Here is a 23,990-nt window from a genome sequence, read left to right on the forward strand (position 1 = left end):
TATTATGTACTAATATGTATGTTAAAGAAAACATTTGAACACCTTAGATAGACCATAAATCATTGAAGGTCACTCCATATGAGTTAGAAACTGAATTTGATAAGTTAAGCGACGGCGAACGGGGGGAAGGGGGGTTGGGTAGTCTTCCTTACAATTGAATAGTCGTGTGGATCCTTAAGCACAAATATACACAATCGTGTTAAATGATGATCCATTCTAGGATTTTGCAACTTTTTCTCAAACTCTTAGTTGGGTGTTATCAATGAGATCTTAATACTTATATAAGAGTAAGGAGGGGTTCTTTGGACCTTAATAGATTATAGGATATCATTTTAAGGCAGGTTAATAATGATATCCCTAAATGTTAATTGTATGCGTTTTATAGCTTTCCGGGTAATTCAAGGAGATTCAATAATGAGATTCCTAAACACTTTATTTGATTTCTCTTTATGTCAAAAGTCTAATTATTCAAGTAAGACCGATGATAGCTAAGCATCAAGTTATTATCCTACATTTGACTTAAATAAGTAAAAGAATATTTGTAGCGATGAATTGTTATTCGATTTTAATATGTTTAAATTTATGTTTACAATTAATACACCTAAAATGATACATGTACCATTAATACACCAAAAATGATACATGTATCATTAATATAGTGTAATTATAAATCTAATATTTTATAAACTTAAGGAGTGATGCAAGTTCAGGGCACGTTAAAAATATATAAGTGTTTTCCTGAATTGCACCATACCAACATCATAGTAATAATCAAACAACTGGATGACGTTTCAAATCGAAGACGTGCCAGTTAGTGTAAGTCACACCTCTAATGTTAGAGTTGGAAAATGATCAGCTTCAATACTGTCTATTAAATACATGAACTCTCTCATGTCGTTAGATATGGTAATCAAGATATGTGACATACACCTAACCATTGACTGCCTCAAGCCCTGAACCTCAAATGTAGGAAATGATATCTAGGGTAGAGATAGATGCCTCATAAATGCTTAAAGCAGAAAATGAAGTCCAAAGTAATGATATGAAACAAATTGCATTGTTTGGCCTCTAAGCTTTCCACTCCATATCGTAAAGACGGTAGATGTGATAGTGAGAATTCTAATTTTGATTCCATGTCGTTTAGAACAAAACTGTCTCGAAAAATTGGTTCGATCACGTAACTAAGTATGACTCATTGTTTTCACATTGTTTTGTCTTATCACCAAGGGTGGTACTTTTGCTTCTTTGAATGTTAAGTCGTAGAGTCTCCTAAAATGTAGTCGTATCTTGATTCGATGTCATTCTCTTTGATAATCTTAGAATATGAATATCCTCATTTATTCCTATGGTTTGCCCAAATAAAGACTACCATGATTATCAATCGAAACTTAATTAGACGTAAAATTGGCACTCACGAATAGTTTGGAATATCACGAGTCTTTGGTGACCTCCCTTAAAAATCGATTTCCATATCCATTGCATAAGAAAGATGGTAGATAACCTATCGGTTTAATTTTTTTAGAAAATACAAATTCACTAGGTATATGTCTATATAAGCTTTTTTTCATGATGTTCATGGCTATTTTATTAATTTTAGAAAAATTGGTCACGAGTTTAACACTTTAACTAAATACTTAGGATCAGCTAAGAACTTAAGATCCTAATTGGATTCTTAAAATCCTAATATAGATTTTCTTTTAGATACATGTTAATATGATCGGAATTATTTTTTGTTTGAAAATCATAAGATGTTAATATTAAAACCCTTTCATTATTTGTTTATCGATCTAAATGGCCCGTGTAATTAATAAAGCCCAAATATTTTGTTCTCCAAGGTTCGTTTGGATTATCGCACTGGATTCAAAAGGAGACGAACGTCGAGAAAAGTCGGTGAGTGGAAATCAAGAATTAACGTTCAAAACACACTGCCGATTCTCGAAGCAATTTGCAGCGAACGATGAGATCAAACATTGTTACTGAGGTAAGACATCGAACACCTTGTACTCGTCATTTTTGCTGCATCAGTTAATATTAAGTAGACGGATTTCGATTTTGATTTCGATTTTACTCTATTGGCTTGTATGTGTTGGTGAATCGTTCTTCTCCAGCAGAAATTGCAAGGGCAATTAGTTGTTGCGAACTGGTTTATTATTAATCGGATGCTAATTTCAAAATTAGGAACTTCTAGTAGGTTTTTCAAGTGTTCACAAGACAAGTTTCAAACGCGAAGATAATGTGTAGGGAAATGAAGTTGCCAATTTTCTAGTTTCTCGTCTGTTCGTTAAACTGATTAGTCGGTTTAATCTGGTTGGCGAGAAAATTTTAACTTCGTCAGATTGTGCGATTCTTGTTTGTTCTTATGATTTCCCGTTAATTGATGTATAATTCTCTAACTATATAGTAAGGAGATATGTAAAATTCTGATCTTATCTGTGAAACCAATCATATAAGCGGAATCATTTCTTACTTAAATCTAAGTTTGATTCAGTGTTCTCTTTGGTACTGAATTAAGTTCTGGTCTCAACAGGCAGGATTGCCTACAAGATTTAAGCAATGGTGGGAAGGAATACCATTCCTTACTTCTATGGTGGTTGCAGTTTGTGGTGTGATTTACTTGGTTTGCCTTTTGGTTGGATATGACTCTTTCTCAGAAGTGTGCTTCTGGCCCTCTGCTGTTCTTTCAAAGGCCCAAGGTATGTATTATGTTTCTAATTTCTATGCACATTCTACCAAAATTGGAAACTGTATAACCTCTTTCTCTTTGTTTTCTACTTTTTTGCAGTGTATAGGGTTTTCACATCTATATTCTTTCATGGTTCACTACTTCATCTTGTATTCAATATGTTGGCCCTGGTTCCTTTAGGCTCAGAGTTGGAAAGAGTTATGGGATCGATCCGTTTGTTGTACATGATTGTTTTGTTGGCTACAAGCAGTGCTATTTTTCATATTCTAATTACATTAATAGCTGCCTACAACCCCATTGTCACCTACTACCATTTCATGGACGAATGTGCGATTGGCTTCTCTGGTGTTCTATTCTCTATGATTGTTATAGAAACAAGCCTAAGTGGAGTCCAATTTAGAAAGTTAGTTTCTTCATAAAAGACTCTAAACTGTAATGTTTTTGAACTTTATGGAAGATTAATTATTTCTCCTCTCTTGCAGCGTGTTTGGACTTTTTAACGTACCTGCTAAGTTGTAAGTTTTTGCCTCTAGTATCATTCAAGCTCTTCATTTGTTCTCACTTGTTGCATAATTTAACACTTTGCAACATGTTTCAGGTATCCATGGTTATTACTGGTGATGTTCCAGCTTCTTATGACAAACATCTCATTGCTTGGACACTTATGCGGGATTTTATCTGGATTTGCATGTAGGATTCCTTTTCCTTTCCTTCCTTTTTCACACGTTTTCTTCAATCTTTACTCACTCTTTACAGCAACGCACATTTCTTAATTTCAGACACTTATGGTTTGTTCAACTTTCTAATACCGGGAAGCTCTTTCTATTCGGGCATAGAATCCTCTCATTGGCTTGTACGTTTTTAGTATTTACCTTCACTTGTTCATAATAAAATGAAAACCTGTAAAATCCCATATTTGAATTATATATTTTTTTTGCAGTCAACTTGTGTTCGTAGACCAAAATATATAATGTGCACAGGTGGCGATCCTTCTGGATACATCCCCACACATACTACTCGTAACACAGCATCCAGGTATTTTGTTTTTGCCCCCTTATTTTCTATATTTTCAGTTCTCTCTCTGATTTCTGATATTTTTATATATTTATAAAATTTGCAGTGAAACACTTTCTGGGAACATGTGGGCAAACTTGTCTTCATGGATGCCAAGGAGAGAGGTGGCTCCCCAGGTAAGCAGTCAAATCTGAGTGTTGTAGAAATGCTTCATTTTTATATCTCCTCGTTTTTTTTGTTTAAAAAAAAAAAAAAACAAATTTATGCAGTCAGCAGAAGAAAATAGTAGGTTTCCTGGACGTGGAAGGACACTAGGTGCAACTCAAACAGAAACAGTCTCCAGCAATGCTTCTCCTGACTCAAGCCTACAAACAAGACTCTTGGAAAGTGGCAATAGCCCTGTTCATCCTTCAACTCAGGAAGCAATTGCAAGAAATGATAGAAGGTATTATTAGTTATTATAACGTGTGATGTAAAAAATTGATATTGCTATTTATTAATGTGTAAAGACATTGTTATTATGGGTAAGAAGTTTGGTATTATGGGAAAAGAAAAACTAAGGCACATTGGCATATTGGTAATAAGAGTAAAGTTGGTTGGTATTTTAAAAGTTAGTTTGTATTTTAGGCAGGAAGGGATAAATACAGATACCACAGCAGCAGTAAGTGTTGTATCGGATGAAGAGATCCAAAAGCTTGTGGCAATGGGTTTTGATAAGGTAAAAGTAAAAACAATGATCCTCCTTTTTGTTATGTAAAACAGTAAAAGTAAAATCTTCTTCTTCTTCTTCTTCCTCAAAGTGTTTGTTGAAATATGTGTGTTTGCATACAGACACAGGTGGAAGTGGCTATAGCAGCTGCAGATGGTGATCTGAATGTAGCAGTTGAAATACTCATGACCCAACAGGTAACCACTAATGGAGAAAATTGTGAGATTAAATTTAATTTGATTTAATTTAATCTTTAATTAATCTTTAATTAATTGTGCAGGGATAGGGATGAGTAATTAGTTAGTTGTAAAGAGTGGTTGGTTGTTGATGAAATATGAATATGATGAAATACTAAGACCGTCTCACTAACTCATAACTGTATCTTCCTTTCGTATATCTTTAATTAGATTCTGTTTTATCTTAACTACATAAGTGTACACGTGTGTCTAATATGCATAAATATGGAGTAAATAGTTTTAGACATCATTTTTAAGGAAGAAAAACACAACATTCAATTAGAAAAAAAAAACAACGCTTTTTATATTGCCATGAACAAAGGTAATATTCAACTTCATGATTGTATGTGATGATGATTAACTCGAAATTGTAAACATAAAAGATGAAAATTTTACATTAATTAACATAATTATAATCCAATGTTTCAGTCACCGACTCGTTCATAAGATACACAACCGGACAACAACAAGGTCACAAACACAGACACATTTATCACCACATCACTATACGTGGTTTACAATATAAACTTATATATAGCACAATAAACAATAAACAACAAACTTGTTGCTTAAAGACCAAATATTACATATAATATATGCTCTTACAACAGCTTAGTTATAGTCTTATACACGACACTTGACGAACAACAATTTAGTTTTGCGAGGCCTTATCCTTTTGAGGACGAACAATCAGTACGGGACACTTGGCATGATGTGCACAGTAATCGCTGATGCTTCCCAGTACAGCCCTGTAAAATATATCAATTGCCACTTGTTATCACATTTTTATTTTATTAAAAGATATATCTTAGATATTTAACTGATAATTGAATTTTTCGATCTATATAAAAGAAAATACCTCTTGATTTGGCCAAGGCCTCTGCTACCAACAACAAGAAGATCAACGTCCATTTGTTCTACAGCTTCAACAAGTATTTCCTTTGGTTTTCCCTTTAACACCACATACTCTGCTTTTATCTGTTAATTTTATAAAACAACTTTCTATATAAGAAAATATGCATATCTTAAATGTTATTGTGGTGTAAAAAAAAACATTATAAAAACACGAGTAACCTTATGTTTGTCGCACAATTCCGAAGCACGAGCAAGAACTTTAGCGGCACTTTCTTCCTCCGCTTTCATCACCGATTCCTTCATCCCAGATGTTGCAAACAAAACTGTTGTCAAGTAAAAAAGATTATATTATTTTATAAATATTTATAATAATTTACTAATTCCCATGCACTTAGTTAGAACTACAGTCTACTTACTAGGCCCAACAGGGAGGGCGGTGTAAGACGGTTGAAAGGGAGGTTGGACGTGAACCACCGTGACTGTGAAAGACGAAAGTTTGTCGGCGTCTGTGGCATCGTAATCGTGGTGGAGGAAGAGATGTCGAAGAGCCCATTCGAGAGCATAGAAACTCCCGGCGCTTTCATCAACGGCTATCCAGATCTTCATTGTTGCCGTCTCCTCCCCTGCATCCACCGTTTTCATCTCTTTCTCCACCGCTGTCTCCTCCGTTCCATTTGTCGTCTCCATCATTACTCTCTTTTGAAATCTAAAACAAACTCCTTCGTTTCAATGTTAAAAATTTGGAAGGGGTACTACGTCTATATATATAGATAATCTAATACTAACTTTATATAATTATTTTTAATTATTAATAAACATATATATTCTTGTAACAAGAGGACCAATAGTCTTGAAAATGATAACTTGTAACTGAGCTGTTCATGTAAATTCGTCTCAGGCCTACGTGGAAGGTCAATTACGGACTACAAACAATTTTTTGGATTTATGTACGTGTGGTAGGTCGACACTATTATGTGAGTGTGAGTGGGATTCATCTAAGATAACCCATGCATATTGATTTTTAAAATTTTAGGTTAAGTTTTTGTTGATGTTCATGTTGTATGTTGTTGTTGATGATGATGTGTGTCTTCACTCCTCTTTGCAACTTGATTAAAGTTAAAAGACAAAAAGTTATATTTTTATCAATTATTTATAAGAAAAAGCGGGAGCAGCAAAAGTTTTGGGGCCATAGTAATCTTGTATTATTGTATTATTATATGATATCGAAAATGGTTTTTGGATCATATTATGTGCTCCTTTTTGGAAATTTACTAACTTATGTTAAATTCTAAACGATTTGGACGTGGGAATTTCAGTTAAATTAGTTACAGATGAATTAGTTAGGTTATATTTTAATCAAATCCCCAATATGGACTATCCTAGCCCTGTCGAAAATACCCGATACCCGAATTACCCGCTCGAATTTTTCGGGTATCGGGTAAATTTTTCCGGGTAATCAGGTTATCCGATTTTTTTTCGGGTCGGGTAAAGGGTACATTTTTTGGGTTTCGGGTATACCGAATTACCCAAATTATTTTAAAAATTCATTTTTTTTTGTAGAGCTTGTACTATATAGCAGGTATTTGATCACACTTAAACTAAATATCATTATTGTAAAACATAAATATATTTATTATGACAATAAGACACTAACAATATTAAAAGTAATTTTTATATATCATCACGTTCTTTAAAACTTAACTGTTTTCTAGATTATAGTTTTTATTACAACTAACAAACTCATTATCTTGACGAAACTTTAGAACATGGCAAAACTTATGACTACATTTATCTTAAACATTTTAAACTTTTAAATTAAGATCTTTAGGTATTTGTTTTTTTAACATCTTATTAGATTAGATTAAGTCGTTAAAAAATTACTTGATATCTCATGTATTATTGAGTAGAAAATCTCAATGTTCAAAGCTTGAGTAACTTCGTTTATGCCTCGTTTGTTTATATAAACAAGACTAATAAAGCATGACTTATTTATTTCATTAAATTTATTTTTAGGTGAAATTAAAAAAAAATCATATATTTCGGGTAATACCCGAATTACCCAAACCCGACCCGATACCCAAATTACCCAAACCCGAATTACCCGAATTTAGTTTGGGTAGGGTAACGGGTAATTTTTCTAACATGAAAAACCCGAATTACCCGAAACCTGAAAAAATTACCCGTTCAACACCCCTAGACTATCCCACTTGGTAGATGTTTCGCCTCTTAAATTGCAGATACTGGGTTCTAATCCGAGCATATATGAATTTCACTAACTTGGGGATATTAATTTCTAACCAGTAATCAGCTATTCAAAAAAATATTTTAATCGAATCAATAAATTTATTGAAATTGGGTGTATCCAAATCCATATAATTTTATCGAATATTTGGTTGAAAAGATATTATATTGTACTATTAATTTTGTTAACCTTACTTAACACATTAATTATTAAAAACTAGAAAAACAGTCATAAAAACCTTTTGTAATCACTCCATAATGCATGAACATATTAAACCTAACTTTGGATATCTAGGAGTTAAGTGGAAATACAAAGCTCTCAACGGGTGGGGTCCGCAGGACCTGTCAAAGCCAATTCGGGTGTTTGAATTTAGTAGTTGAAATATTTCCTGTTTTAACTAGGAAAGAGGTAGATTCCAAGATTTCCAAAACTCATATGATTCATTAGCTAATTACTTTTAGTAAAATTTCAATTCAAATTTTTAATGGTTTGATAATGTATGCCAAATTTGGATCCACTCTCTAAAATGGGTTGAATTTCGTTTGTTACTTGTTGGAACCTAGAAGTCATCCTGGATTAGTAAAAAGAATTTATTTGTTACCATTCACAACAATTTTGTGTTGTTTACTTGCACTAAAAACTCATCGGTTACTCAACCCGTTTAATATGTCTACTTTGGGTTTATGGTATATGATCGTGTTCAAATGAAAGATGAAGTTGTCAAATTAGAAACCATTTACCAATAATAACACCTTTTAACTATTGATTTAAAAACCATTCTCCTTAAAATAAGAATCAACTAAAATTATTACCTTTAATGTTAGGTTTGATTTTTTTTTTATACAAACAATAGGTGTCAACTTTCATGAGATGTACGTGGAGTCGTGGATATAAACATAGCCTTGAATCAAAAGCTTAGATATAAAGGGGCTGCCTTTTAATCAAAACGACATGAATTGGATCAAAGCTATCTTTTTAATCTTTATTACGCACTATAATTCTTGATATCGTATAATTTTTTTTAGGATTTCGCATATGAATTAAAATTTTGGTTTGTCAACAATGAAATTTTCCTTTAAAAAACTCAAGTTCAATAAAAACATAATACTTCCTTCGTCTTATAACTTGGAACTAAGTTTCAAGCAACTAAGATCACATCTTAACTTAAAAAGATTCATCCTTTGAAGTTTGAACATGATCATGAGAAAGTTCACAAAGGGAATACCTACTTTGCTATCTCGGTATCTGGTTAGGTAGATGCATAATCAATTATTCATAGTAAATGTACAAGAAAGTTAGTTTCAGTTAAAACGATACTATATCATATAGATATAGTTAACACCAAGGTTAATTAGTGTTGACTCTAAAGTGAATGCAACATAGACGACCTTGATGACGCAAAGTTTTCAGGGTATCTACACATATACACTGTTTATTGGTTATAAATTGAAATAAAAACCATAAAAATAAACAAAATTCAAATATCAAAGTTTTTACTAGGGATTTAAATTGAAAAGAGAAACTCATAAAAGATAAACAAAGTATATAAATATTTCTTGGTTAAAATGTTGTGTGAAGTTTTCAAAAAAAAAAAAAAAAAATCTCATGACAATTGGTTGAATATAGATTCAAATTATTGTTTTTTAAATTAGAATTGTTGTAAATGAATTTATCGTAATATTTAATGAGATAATTTATGTTGTTAAAATTATAGGTTTTTAAAATTCAGAGTTTTTTTTTTCTTTCTTTCTTAATGTATTCGTAAATTACTCCTTAATTCTAGTTATGTTCACGATAAGACTTAAACCCCTGAAAGATTAAGGGCAACACCTAATACTGTTGAGTTAAAAACTCTTTGGTTCAGGGTTATTATCTAAATGTTTTCATTGCATATAGACTTTTATTAACCATTTTACATCTATAGAGATAAGTTTTTTAAAGTTGAAGTTCCTAAAAATTTACTAGATGTCATCACTGTCTCGAGAAATGTTGAATGGTTTAACCAGTCGATAACGACATATTTACATATTGTACTATATTAATCATGATGCCATTGTTACTAACTTTGCATCTCGAAAAAATAATCCAAAAAGTATTGTTTTCATAAACTAATGATTTTTATATTGCATGTATAGTAATTTTTTTTGGAGAATAAATGATTTTTGGCATTCATAATGATATTTCGTTCATCTGTTTTTAGTATAAACGAAAAGGTTGAAGTATTTGAAAGACTGTTTTTGTTTGCCCTTATGCTTAATATATGTTTGGGTCGATCATGAGATTAATTACTTTGTCCATGAAGTTAATATCAAGTAGCATGATCAACATGTAGTGTAACGGGTGTAGATGTACACAAAAAATGTGTTTATGATTTTAAATGGGTTTGAAAACCAATCCGATACAATTTAGGAGTTGGTTTATTTGAAACGGATCTCATTTGAAGCTGAATCAACAATCTATACCAGTTTAAGAATTTTTACTATTGGGACTGATTTTCATATAGTAAAAAATGTTGTATTCATCCATTCTTTCTCAAGGCCGGTTTCACCACTTATACTATCATGGTCAGATGCCCAAAAACATTTTTTTTTTAAAAAAAATAAAAGTTAGAAAATTCCGTTTTGAACCCCTAAACGGTCATAAATGACTGGAAATTTCATTTTACAGGTTTCTCTTATACTATCTAGTTTTGCTTTTTGGTTCGTTTCTGATCAACCATGAAATTTTCAACATCGAAAGTAAGTTTTGTAAAATACGAAAAACTGAAGATAACATATGTTTTTTCAAGTTAGTTTTGAAACCATACTAACTGGTTCCTATAGGGTGGATATTTGTGCTCAAAAACCTGTTTGGATCCAATCCGCTTTAGAATTTGTTAACCAGAACCTATCGGGTTTTATGCACTTCAAAGTGGTGTCAAATAAATTATTATTTACCAAATGGTCTCTATCCCAACGATATCAGGTGTTGTCTTCGCTCTTTGATGTTGAGAGTTTAATTTCCGTCGTGGATAAATGGATTTAAAAAGTAGTTTAGGAATAAATTATATTTGTTATTAAAAAAAGTTATTTATGATTCTTAAAATGTAATAAAAAAAAGCCACGAATGAGATTCACTGTGTGTTTAGGACTACTTTGTTTTTTAATTAGATATGGTGAAGCTTCTTAATAAAGTAAAACATATCATGCATATCAATATTAAATTTCTTAGAGTTACAGATGTAGTATTCAAAAAAATTAGTTTTATCATATAAAAAGATTTAACGGTGCAACTTGTTGTCTGATGTCATTTCACTCATTGTACAATGATAAGTTGATAACTATCATAAAAATATGATAAATTACGTTTAAAAAAAAATACTTAATACAAAAAAAAGCAGATACGTGTTACTTGCAAATATTTCCACATACATATACAAATTATTATATGAGACAAACTCATCATGTTTTATTATTACAATTTATAAATATCGAGTTGCCTACCTATCCGCGTAATGTTCATTTTCCATAACAAGACAATTTTATGTATTTCATTTTATTTTATTTTCAAGTTCAGTTATAGTTTTATTTATTTATTTATGACATCGTTTATTTATATAAGTGGCGTGTCAACTTCTACAAATTTGTTAAAGATTTGGAGATAAAAAGGAGGCTATTGGACCATAACTTTATTATTATTATTATTGTTGATTAGAAAAAAGTTTGCTTTATTTCGTCCATGCAAAATCTTCAATGTCATTTTGTCGTAATTGTCTGATTTTGTTTGGAGCAATAATCGATAAACAGCAACACATGTTAAAGATCCTAAGAAAAATAAATAACATAACAATTTAATGTGATTCTATCAAAATGATCGGATAATCGGAGAAACTAATAAGAGATTTTAGTAAAAGATCTATTTATAACGACAAGCAGACCTAAAAAATTGTTGTGAACCAAGTCCAAAGAATATCATCAACTAAATGGGCCACATAATTTTTGCTCAAGCGCTACATACATTGGCTCGAGCACCACAAACATTTTACGAGCACAGTATACTTTTTGTCTGACATCATATACATATCATTAAGCACCGCAAATGTTTGGCCTAGCAGTATCAAAGTGAATAGGAAAAATGTGTAACTTTCCAAATGGTTGAGATTTCAAGTTTTGCCATGAAAATAAGTGTAGAATTAAGAAAAGGATTAGAGTGTATATATGTGCATGATGTTAAAAAAATCACAAATGTTGGTTCGTGCATTAGTAACATTGTTAAACTCTAAGTAAAATTGCAATAGTTATTATATAACTATCCAACATTAGAAACATATCCATCGGCAACAATCAGCAACAGACTAATTCTATAATAAATAAATATATAAACACATCAAATTACACGTTAATGAGATATTTAGCATCAAACACATTTTAGTCTGAGACAAACTTAGCAATGAAATATTCATCCTTAAACGTTCACTTAAGTTCAATTGCCATAAAAAAACACGTCAAATTATACGTTAATGAGGCATTTAGTTTTGAACATATTTTAGTCTCAGACAAACTTAGCAATGAAATATCCATCCTTAAACTTTCATTTAAGTTCATTTTCGATTTAAAAAAAAAAAAAAAAAAAAAAAAAAAAAAAAAAAAAAAACACGTCGAATTATACGTTAACGAGGCATTTAGCGTCAAACACATTTTAGTCTGAGACAAACTTAGCAATGTAATATCCATCTTTAAAACGTTCACTTTAATTCATTTTCGATTAAAAAAACACATCAAGTTATACGTTAACGAGACATTTAGCGTCAAACATATTTTAGTCTGAGACAAACTTAGCAATGGAATATCCATCCTTAAATGTTCACTTAAGTTCATTTTCGATTTTTTTTTTTTAAAAAAACACGTCAAATTATACGTTAACGATGTATTTAACGTCGGACACATTTTAGTCTGAGACAAACTTAGCAATGGAATATTCATCCTTAAGCGTTCACTTAACTTCATTTGCCATATTCACCCGCCCGAAGACCCACGTATGAGGTCAAAGAACACTAGCGATATTTTAGACGTGCTAAAGTTTAAACCCTAGACTTCTTGTGTAATGTCCCACGAATAAGACCCAAAATTTTCATTTTTAAATTAATAAAACTAGTATTACCGAAACCTCATCATAAAAATCCAAATAAAACAAATGTATCAATCATCACATCATATCAGACTAGGTCCAAAAAATGCAGAACGAGGTGGAGTGTGCTCTGCAATCATCCCGAACATTCATCCTTAAGCGTTCACTTAACTTCATTTGCCATATTCACCCGCCCGAAGACCCACGTATGAGGTCAAGGAACACTAGCAATATTTTAGACGTGCTAAAGTTTAAACCCTAGACTTCTTGTGTAATGTCCCACGAATAAGACCCAAAATTTTCATTTTTAAATTAATAAAACTAGTATTACCGAAACCTCATCATAAAAATCCAAATAAAACAAATGTATCAATCATCACATCATATCAGACTAGGTCCAGAAAATGCAGAACGAGGTGGAGTGTGCTCTGCAATCATCCCGAACTCTTCTATTTGAAAACAGAAGTATCTGAAACATAAACTAAAAACCGTAAACACAAAGCTTAGTGAGTCCCCCAAAATATCACATACCAATACATACATTTGCCATGGGCTATCTCTATGGTCTTTCCCTTGAAATGTCATGGGCCACCCCCATGGTCTGACATCCAAGTGACATGGGCTACCCCGATGGTTCGACATCCAAGTGTCATGGGCTACCCCCATGTTCTTTCCTTGAAATGCCATGGACTACCCCCATGGTCTGACATCCAAGTGCCATAGGCTACCCCCATGGTCTTTCATATAAATGCCACAGCCTACTCCCGTGGTCTTTCATGCAAGTATCATATCAGCAACTAGCATTCCACATAACAAGTAATGGGCCGACATTGGTGACTTCAACTCATGGACGTAGTGAGAAAACTCACCTTAATCCAAGATAACTGAATACTCGAGCCGTTGTTGTCGGAATCCTTGCACTCACTTCACCAAATATATTTCATCAACAATCGGTTCCTGACCTAATCAAGGATTCTAGTCTAATAACCAAACCTTCAGTGTAAAAGTCCATTTTACCCTTTTCCTTACTTGCCAAAATCCAAAGACGAGCCCACTAGCATCATAAGTCCAATCCCTTAAATGACACCACAAGGCCCATTAAGGCCTAAATATGCAAATTGGGCCCAAACCTGAGAAGGCCCAATATGCTAAAAGGCCCAAAATAACCAAAGTTCAAACCTAGTCAAACTTCTGGTCAATGATCCATGGTCAACAAGTCAACATTTCAATAAAAGTCAAACAGGCAGAGTACGCCTCGCATACTCAGCTGGTACGCCCAGCGTACTACCTTTAGGGCCAGTACGTGCAACGTACCAGATAGGCACGCACAACGTACTCCCCTGAACTCCACCTACTCCATTTAGCATGTTGGGCTATATTTAGTGGTTTATGCTTTGTTTTGAATGTATTATATGGTTCTCGGTGGGCTTAGTGTGTTTTCGGTGGGACTTTTATGTTTGGACTTTAGGTTGTCGGTTTAGTATGTATATATATATATATATATATATATATATATATATATATATATATATATAGTCTGTGTATAGTCTTTTAAGGCTAATGCATTTTTTGTGAACAAGAGTCATTCACGGCTAAAGAGTGATTGAATGTACTTGACAATTATACAATAGAATTGTGTGCATTCATTTGAAACGTGTTCTTGATATATTGTTTTGCATCATTGTTTGATTAAGTTTTAACATTAATTCAAACTATTGTATTGATACCTTGATAGATTCGAGTTCAAGGACTTACAAGTGGTATCAAAGCCTTAAAACCGACTTAAGGCTGTTTTAGTATCAATTGCTTTCGAAACAATAACTTATTTGTGGTGTTTTTAGGTTGTGATGGGAAAAAGAATTTGTTGTTCTTCATGTTCATCATTTTCTTAGTGTTCTTCACTAATTTTTGAGGATATTGCGTTGGAAATCATTTTCTTGGCAAGTTACCAAATTTGAGATTCATTGGATAAGGAAATTCGATCAAAACCTCGATTTCGGCTTGGTCTCAGCGTTTTCGCCTCCTGGTAAAAGTTCTCGGTAAAAAGGAAGAGTTTTCGGTCAAGACATATAGTTCTCGGCCAACTGTTTTCGGTCAAACAATTGTCTTTCAACGATTTCGGTCAAACTAGTTGACGTTCAAGGTTTTTGGTCAAAGGTTATTTATCCTGGTTTTCAGTCAAAGGTTAGTGAAGCCTCATGTTCTCAATTCTGTGAAGGTAAAATAAATAAATACCGTGAACAAAATGAATGATTAGTTAGAGAAGTTTTTGACCTTAAAAATGAGATATATGAAATTAAGAAAGTAAAATAAACCGCTTAAAGAAAAACTAGAAGCACAAACTAAAGATTTACGCAAGATTAAGGAAAAATATAGCACCAAATGTGTTCGCTATCGTTTTTCCAAAGAGAAAATTGCAAACTTAACTGCCGAACTTGATGCATTAAAGGCTAAATTTAAGGATGCTGACTTTAATTTTAAGAAATTCGATGTCTCAAGTGAGATTGTTGAATCAATGATAGAAAAACAATTAAAGTGGAAAGACAAAGAGGGTGAGGGTCTACGGTATCACAGTGTACCACCTCCCTTCAATGATAACTATACTCCAGCTTCTGAAACCACAGCGACAGAAAAATATGTTCAACATGGTCAGCCTACTGTCACTATTTCAGTTAAGACTGAACAATCTGATAAAATTGAGACTATTGAGACAAACGATACTGCTGCTTCTACTTCATGTGCAGATAAAGTAACAGTGCAAGGCGGGTGCGAGAAAAACAAAGATAATGCTAGTTTTAATGAAAAATCTTCAAAAACTAACTCTTTATCTTTTGTTGCATCAAAGGCTTGTGATAACACTAATAATAATCTTAGGCCACATAAAGTTGTGAAACAATGTGCTTGTTCTTGTAGAAATTCAGTTGGATGGGGACCAAGTTCTGAATGTATTCCTCTTAAAAGACAAACTTGTTTTAACGGTGGAATTCCTAGTCATGTTACCAGAAATTGTTCAAATCGTGCATATATCCCATATTATGCCCAAGGTAAGAGGAACGTATCACAAGGAATATTTTTCAAGAGAAACTCACAGATATCACATGATGGTGACTGGAATACTGCCAAGACCAGAAATCAGACTCTCAAGAACAAAAAGGTCATGTCTGACAAGAGATCTGATTTGAGTAATAGTTTAGTCAAACCAAGATCGGTAAGGTCAAATTCATCTCGGCGATCGGTCTCAAGCTCCAAAACAAGTGTTGAAGCATCTATCCGATTAAACAAGAAAATGGTTAAACCTGACTACAGATGGGTACCAAAAGTTTCCACTTCCAAATCACCTAAAAATTCTAACATCTCTTCATTTTCTGTGTTTGATAAACAGGATATGACTTGGGAACGTGTATCATGCGTTGATGGAAAAGGTCAACCCAATTTCAAAATGAGCTGGGTTCCTAAAACCAATTAATCCTGTACTCTGTGTCGGAGCAGCTATGGAGGAATATCATCTGACTTCGGTATGTTGATAGTGGTTGTTCCAGGCACATAATAGGGGACATCTCTCTTCTGTATGACATTCAAAATTTCAATGGAGAGCATGTGTACTTTGCGGGAAAGGAAAAGGAAAGATCACAAATGGGGATTTCTTCAATTGCTGAATTACGGTTTGAATTTTCTGACTCTTCTATTCTTTGTGACAGTAATGTTGATTTTCAATCGTCCGAAAACCTATTTTTTGTCACTGACTCACACGTGCATGCTCAGTCGATACATGCTCGGGGAAAAACCGAGCCCTCTCATGAAGCATCCTGGTGATCTCAGTCAATGTATCTGTTTTTGTTTGAGAGACAGGAACTCCTAGGCCAACCTCTCTCTCTCTCTCTCTCAACCACTGGTACAAACTCATCTCTGAACATCTCAGTAAATCTCTCTCGGGTCACTGCAGAACGCTTTGCAAGAGTATAATCAACTGTCACAAATTTCCACCAATCCTTTGCACCCAAGCGAAGCAGGTTCAGTGTGAATCGAACCCTCAGATTCTCCAGATATGATCAAGTGTAAAAACAACCCTCAACATCAAAAATCCATCTCATTGCAACAATCGGGTCTTGGGTCCCATCAAACTCTAGTGGCTGCGACAACAGCAGTCTCAGTGACGGCGACATAGCGCTCATTGAAAGTCTCAATTAGTGTGGTCATAATAGACCCAAACATCTCTAGTATAGCTTCTCTAATTGTTGTGGCCACCTTGGCAACAACAATCCTACGAATCGCATCATCATTGGCACTCGGCCTATCGGGGTCGCTGGAGCCTGAACCTCCGGTAACCACCATATTGAAACACACAATAAAATCATCAGCAATTATGCTAAAGCTAAAAAAACAAACACTTATACACTCCTGCAAGTTCCTTATTTCCTAAGGTTTCTCCTTGAGCCGTGTACGAATCCAGTGCTTTTAGAAGTATGGGCCCAATACTACCTTCTACACCAACTTGTATGTAACATCCCGGAATATCAAGAGTAAAGTTGAAGGGCTAAAAGAGTAAATTGGGAAAGAGCGACTCGGCGAGTCCACGAGTGGACTCGGCGAGTAGGGTCGCGACTGTTGGATTAATGTCTAAGTCCATAACTATATTTGGTAAGACTTGACCCGACCCGACATGGTCCATTTGGGTTGCATACCATCATGCACTTGAATGAGAGAAATAAGACACTTATGGTTATTAGTATATTATAAGTTCTAGTATATTAATAATAAGAATAATAAGATTATTTAATTAGTATTGATCAAGAATTAATCTAGGATTAATTAAGTGATCAAAAGAAGACTAATTAAATATATGGGTTGATTGTGTAAATCATCCATACTTGTATAGTGGGCTAATGCTCCATGGATAATCAAGTTGGGCTAAAACCCATAGGATGGTCCATGGATGCTCCATGGTGTATTTGTACCCATGGATCCAAGGAAATGGAAAGCCATGACAATTAAGAGTTTACCCTAATTGTGTAACTATATAAGCATCTTATTATTGAGGAAAAATCGGCCACTAGAGATAGTGAAGAAAGGGCTAGCCGATTTTGATGAGTGTAGAATTCTCTCAAGTCATTCCAAGTGTTTTGATGATTGTGATTCCATTTGAGGTGTCACACTTGGGGCACTAAGCACTCAAGCTTCATGAAGACTTACTACACCAAAAAGGTATGTATTCTATCCTACTATATCCATTGTTTTATATGCTAGATTAGGATAATACCTTGGAAGTTCTTATTTGCATGTATAATAGAGAAAACATAGATCCAAGGTATTTAGGGTTGCATGTACACTTAGGAAGTGTTAGAATGCTCAAAACCCAACAGTGGTATCAGAGCCACGGGTTGTTTTCTGTTATATTGATGCAAATATTTTATTTTCAAAGTTGGAAAAAAAAAACATGAAGTTTGTCAAATTTTAAAATAATTACTTGTTCTTGTGAAAAACTAATTATTTGTAAAATTTGAATAATTTGCTTTATGAGTTGAATTAGGTCAAATTTAATAAAAGATAAAATAATATGATTATTTTATTAGTTTTAAAAGTTTGATCTAAAAAGTTTTTTTTTTTTTTTTTTGAAACCTCCATAAGTTATGGATTTGAAAAGGTTTTAAAAAAAAAATGATTCAAAGTTTTTTTGGAGTTACAAAATTTGGTGTTAATGTTTTAAAGGATTACATAACTTAAGAATAAGTTATGGATCACCAAAAGTTTTTTGTGTTATCTTGTTTTATGAGTGAATTTGGATTAATGATGAAAATTATGTGATAGTTGGTTTTAATCCAAATTAATCTAAGAATTGATTCTAAAATGTGTTTTTGTAACTTGTCCTCAAGTTATATGAAAAGTCACATTTAAGAATCATAAAACTCATAAAAATTGGCAAAGGTTACAAAATGAAGAGTCTAGTTCTAATTAAATGGTTTTATGACTCCATAACTTGTCCTCAAGTTATGGAGGACCAAGAGTCTCTTCATTTAATAAAATAAAAATAAAATAAAAAAAGGTGTAACCTTAATTAATTCCATAAGTTATAAAATAAAGAAAAGTTAATTCTTTTATTAGTTTAAAGTCTTCCATAACTTGTCCTCAAGTTATGGAACTTGAAGAGTTTTTGGATTAAAACTACTTTAAACACATAAGTTATGGAATTAATTAGTTTTGAATAGTTTCAAAACTTGCCCTCAAGTTTTGGAATTTGTAAAGTTTTCACTTATGAATACTTTAATTCCAAGTTAGCCCTTAGAATTTTAAAAGTTAAAATTCAACCCTTATACTTTATAATATTATAAGTTAATAATATATATATGTATAAGAGTAAAGTCAGTCTTACCGCTAGTACGCCTCATTCACGAAGCCGGTCTATAAGGTGGGTATAAGGTTGTTGCCTATAAAATGGCAACTTAATGGGTGTCCACTCTCACCCACCGCTTGCTTGACTGGTGGAGGGTCGTTAGCCGAACGGGTTTGACAGGACTAGAATTCTCCCTTCATTAAAAGTATTAATGATAATACTAAGTAACTAAACTCTTAATAATACCCAATCTTAGTTACTTAGGAAAAATGTGAATAAGGTGCTAATCCATGAAATTACACTTTGCATTTTGTTTAAGTCGTTAGTGGAGCGTGTGTGGTTAACCGACACACTAACTTGGACTTAACAAGGTAGGTAAAGGGTGACTTAATATTTATCATAGTATCGATGGAGCGTGTGTGGTTAACCGGCACATCGATTGAGGGGTAATTTATTAAGGGTACCAAGTGATTTGCATGGTTACTTCACACCTTGTTTTGTGATCCTCGGCATCCCAGTCACAAAACCTGAAGGGCACACTCGAGATTGAAACATGCCTTTGAAAAGTTCAATGAATCTCAAAGATCTAGGAGTTTCAAAACCAATTAAAACCTAATTATACATTTCGTTTATCTTGGTGGAAATTGGTGAATCGTCATTCACCTACCTTCAAATATTCTATAGCTTGGATTACGGCATACCTCTTCTAAGTTATAAAATAGTTTGTTGGGTTCTAGCCTTAATATTTCATATTGGGTGTTATATTAAGGACTTTAAATCAACTATCTTGAATATCTCCCAAAAGATGTCTGGTTTAGACACCTATGATCTTCCCAAATCTCTTGAAACAAGGTTTCCTAATGAAGATGATGTCCCATGGATATCATACTTCTTTCTCCTCCTCCAACTATTCTCCCTAACCCACAAGTTCTTGAAAAGTTTAAGGTCACTCAAGCCCTATTGGCAAGGCAAGGTCTAGGTGTGATCACATCTTGGAGATGTAGTCACATATTGACAAGCCGGGAGAGTTGGGTGTCAAAGTCTTGAGAAAGTTGGTGGCTCAATCACTTTCTAAGTCACATAGTGAGTTCCTTTGGGACACTTATGAAACAGACTATGACAAGACCCTTAATGATCTTATCTATTTGCTAAGATCAACTTCCTAAAACTTTATGGACATTGACAATGATGACATTGGATATCCAGTAAAGCATTCTCTTCCCAATGGAAAGGGATCGGCTATAGTCAACTCGGTTGACCAAATGGTAAAGAGAAAAGCTAAGTCTGTGATAGTCCTGTGTACCATTATCAAAGGGTCCATATGTTTGTATTGCCAAAGAAAGGGCATTGGTTGCGAAGCTGCCAAATTTACCTAAGGATGTTAAAGTCAATAAGTTTGACTCTACTTCAGGTAAATTCCACTATCTAACTCTGTTAAGTTTCTATTCTGAGATTCTTGATACATGATGTGACTGGGTCACATGGTGATGTTTTAAGAATCAAAGAAAAAGTGAAGAAACTTAAAGAAAGAATATGCTGAATCTGATGGCGTAGATGGATTTCTATCGCATAGTTTGAAGATCGGATTCTTGAGCTACTTCTTAGGAGTTATGAGATATTGCTTAAGGAATAGATAACAACAAGTTTTTCATATGGATTGTAAGGATAAGTTTTTCCGCAAAGTTTTAAAATAAAAGGAAAATTTTTGATTTTATTTATTTTAAAATATCCTTACAATGGCATTTGAGGAAAAAATTGTTGCTTATATAATTCCATTAAGAGCAAGAGTGGAAATATGAAATTGAGTCTTTCATTTGTGGTAATGTCTAGATTTACCAAATAAGGAAAGATTCTCATCACCCAAGTTTCAATTGGACCGGAACTTGGAATCATGCAAGTTGTATAGCATGATGAATGAGAATTTTCAAGTTTTGGAAAATTAAGACTAATTACTTGTTCACATGGATGTGTGAGTCAAGTAAAGGACTTAGGGATCGAGTACACATTCTTGTGCACTAATTAAGTCCACCACAAAAGATCGATAAGAAGAATCAATTTAGGCAGAAGGATAAAAGTTTCTCAAATCTGAAAAGATGGGAGAGTACTTTAGTATCAGCTTTTGTGATCATCTTAATGATTAAGAAACCATAGCACAATTAGTTCTCTAAGGAAATCTTAGTGCATTCTTATGACTAAGAAGAGGGATCTTGAATTGTTGAAGTGGTTAAATCAAGAAGATGAGTCATACTTCGTTCCAATACAAGTCTTAGAGTCATACTCCAAGATTGTAACTTGAGTGACATGTCTTAAAGAAGGTTTAAAACACTTGTCAAATGTAAGAGTAAAAGTTTTCTACTCTTGTACATTTGAAATTGGTAAGTTGTGATGTTTTGGATAAAACAAAGACCAACTTAGGCCAATTGTGTGAAGTGTTTGTCTTGATTAGAATCCGCACTATCTCTTGGATATTTGACAAGGGAGTCTTATAGGTCAAGAGGACAGTGGGAGTCTTAAAGGTCTTGAAAGTCTCAAGAACTAATCAAGAGTAAAACCTGAAGTTCTTCACTAGCACACGACTTGAGGTTTATAACCTATCGTGTTGACATAGTCTGTGCCCATTCCAGTTAAAGTTGGTTTTGCATATGAGTTCTTAGAGTTCTCAATTTGTTGCACAACAACTTGGAAGCAATGGCAGGCCCTTGAGCTGCCAGGTGGCAAGAAGTTAAGATTGAGTTCAATCCATATGAGTTTGGATTTGTCATTATCCTTGTCTTGTGACTATGGTTTTTGACAATTCACATGGATAAGAACACATACACCAGTAAATCTAAGTGTCATAAGGTTTCTCTCTGATTCATGAAAATGATGGTGAGGAAACACTTTCACTAAGTAGATTTTAGCTAGATAGCAATTGTGATATTTGCATTCTCAAAGTCGTTAGTGGAGCGCGTGTGGTTAACCGGCACACTAACATGGACTTGTGAGAAGTGGCAAAAAGGTCTAAACATTATGATTACGGCATCCCTCTTCATAATTGTTTAGATACACAAGTGTGCTATCTAAGGGAAGGTGTATGATTTTGATACAGCTTTATCAAAACAATCTAGCATCAGAAATCTGAACTTTGGTAAGAAAGTCAATGAAGTATTGATTTCTAGAAGTCCAGCTGATTTCTGAGTACATGTCAAAGCTAGTGGGAGCATAAGTGTTATGCTATTAATCATCATGTTAGTGGGAGCATGATAATTATGATAAGTATTGCAAGTTAGCAATGTTAATTATAGAAAACAAAAGTTTCAATTGGGAAAGAGTTGTTTTGCTATAATTAAGGGAGAGGAAATTATACTTCATATCAAATCTATAAGGTTTAGATTTGAGGTTTTAATCATTTAGTCAAGGAAATATATGAATTTCATGTTGGAATGGCTCAACATAAGGAAATTCTGTATATGGGTCCATTATTTGCGTTCTAAAATTCGATTATGATTACGGCATCCCTTTTCATAATCTGAATTATGAGAACTTGGCAAATTGAAATGGAAATGTTATAGCAAAAGACTGGTTTAGTCTTTATGTGAGACATCATGAATCGTGTCCCATATGCTTCGGATATAGGATCGATTACATGTGCTATAATCATCCGTTCTAAAATTTTCCAAATGCCTGGGGCATTAAGAAGGGAAAAGGTTTAGAACTGGATATGACTAAAAGGATTAAACAATTGTCGAGGACAATCTAAGGTTTACCAAAGATTGGTTGCTCAAGGACAGTTGGAAGTATAGTGATAATTCTGGAAGGACCATATTGACATAATCTGTAAGGAGGCAACTCTTGTTCAGAAGTGATAGTCAAAATGGAATCTGGAAATGTTTCAAAGTTAGAATTTTCAATCTGTTTAAGATTAGGAAACTTAATGCAAGAAGGATGTTTCCAAGGAGCTGATCTCCTTTGGAATACTCTGTAATGATTGTTGTCAAGTCTTTCTGACTTTGTGCATAATCGTTACAAGAGGATCAATGCATATAAGTTTAGAATCTAACAGATTTCTGTAAATGGCATGAATTTGGAATTCTCGCATTTGCAGTAAGGATTTGGGAGTGTGAAAAGAGAATCATTGAAGTTATGTTCAATTGATCTAGTTCACAAAGTAAAGATCATAGACAAACATAGTATGCATACTTGGTGTGTGGCATGACTAGTGTTTAAGAAAACATAGTGTACATGCTTGGAGCATGGGACAACTATTGTTTTAAATTCAAGAATAAAGTTGATAGCTGAAACAGTGTACAATGAATAATGTGTAATCATATGGTGATAAATAAAAGGTGTTTTATTTATGTTCAAAGGGTTGATACCATATTGGATTCTATTATTATTGTGTTTCACTTTGCATGTTTTGACTTCCCGAATAAACTGGGTTATTCTTCCGGAATGACTAAGTTATTCAAACCATCCACAGTCGGTCATATGTTGGAAGTAGATATGAATTAAGACTGTCATAATGGGTTGTAGAGGTCTAAGGTGTTGGACAAGGCTACAACAATCATGAGTGCTCATAAGTTCTGAGTATTGGATTCAACCCGCGCTCATTGGAATCACTTCATGGATTTTATCACGAGTGATCATGAGACGATAATATCTTATATTCTTCAAACCTAGAGATATGAGTTGTTACTATGAGTTGATAGTACATTGATTGCACGAAACCGCATTTGGTAACTCTGTGCTATAAAACGTGCTTTTGTGTATGATTCAACAAGTAGTAGAACAAGCCATATGAGTCGAAGTTTATCCGTTCCTTTTACCTTCGGGATAAA

At 33.5% G+C, this 23,990-nt stretch overlaps 2 protein-coding genes across 2 annotated transcripts; one reads left to right on the top strand and one right to left on the bottom strand.

The window, feature by feature from the left end:
* The first annotated feature begins 1,821 nt into the window (after positions 1-1,821).
* Positions 1,822-4,830, top strand: LOC111916606 (rhomboid-like protein 15). Its single transcript, XM_023912275.3, has 12 exons — positions 1,822-1,981; positions 2,528-2,693; positions 2,783-3,086; positions 3,166-3,198; positions 3,282-3,373; positions 3,463-3,536; positions 3,624-3,718; positions 3,804-3,873; positions 3,967-4,142; positions 4,325-4,415; positions 4,529-4,603; positions 4,687-4,830. Exons 1-12 carry the CDS (start codon positions 1,958-1,960, stop codon positions 4,690-4,692), a joined length of 1,206 nt encoding a protein of 401 aa, XP_023768043.1. The 5' UTR covers positions 1,822-1,957; the 3' UTR covers positions 4,693-4,830.
* Positions 4,831-5,010: 180 nt separating this feature from the next.
* LOC111916607 (uncharacterized) lies at positions 5,011-6,238 on the bottom strand. Its single transcript, XM_023912276.3, has 4 exons — positions 5,914-6,238; positions 5,717-5,820; positions 5,502-5,620; positions 5,011-5,391 (listed from the first exon to the last, which is right to left on the bottom strand). The coding sequence occupies exons 1-4, from the start codon at positions 6,185-6,187 to the stop codon at positions 5,295-5,297; spliced, it is 594 nt and encodes a 197-aa protein (XP_023768044.1). The 5' UTR covers positions 6,188-6,238; the 3' UTR covers positions 5,011-5,294.
* Positions 6,239-23,990: the final 17,752 nt, after the last annotated feature.

Source organism: Lactuca sativa, chromosome 1, assembly GCF_002870075.4.
Source record: "Lactuca sativa cultivar Salinas chromosome 1, Lsat_Salinas_v11, whole genome shotgun sequence".
NCBI lineage: Eukaryota > Viridiplantae > Streptophyta > Magnoliopsida > Asterales > Asteraceae > Lactuca > Lactuca sativa.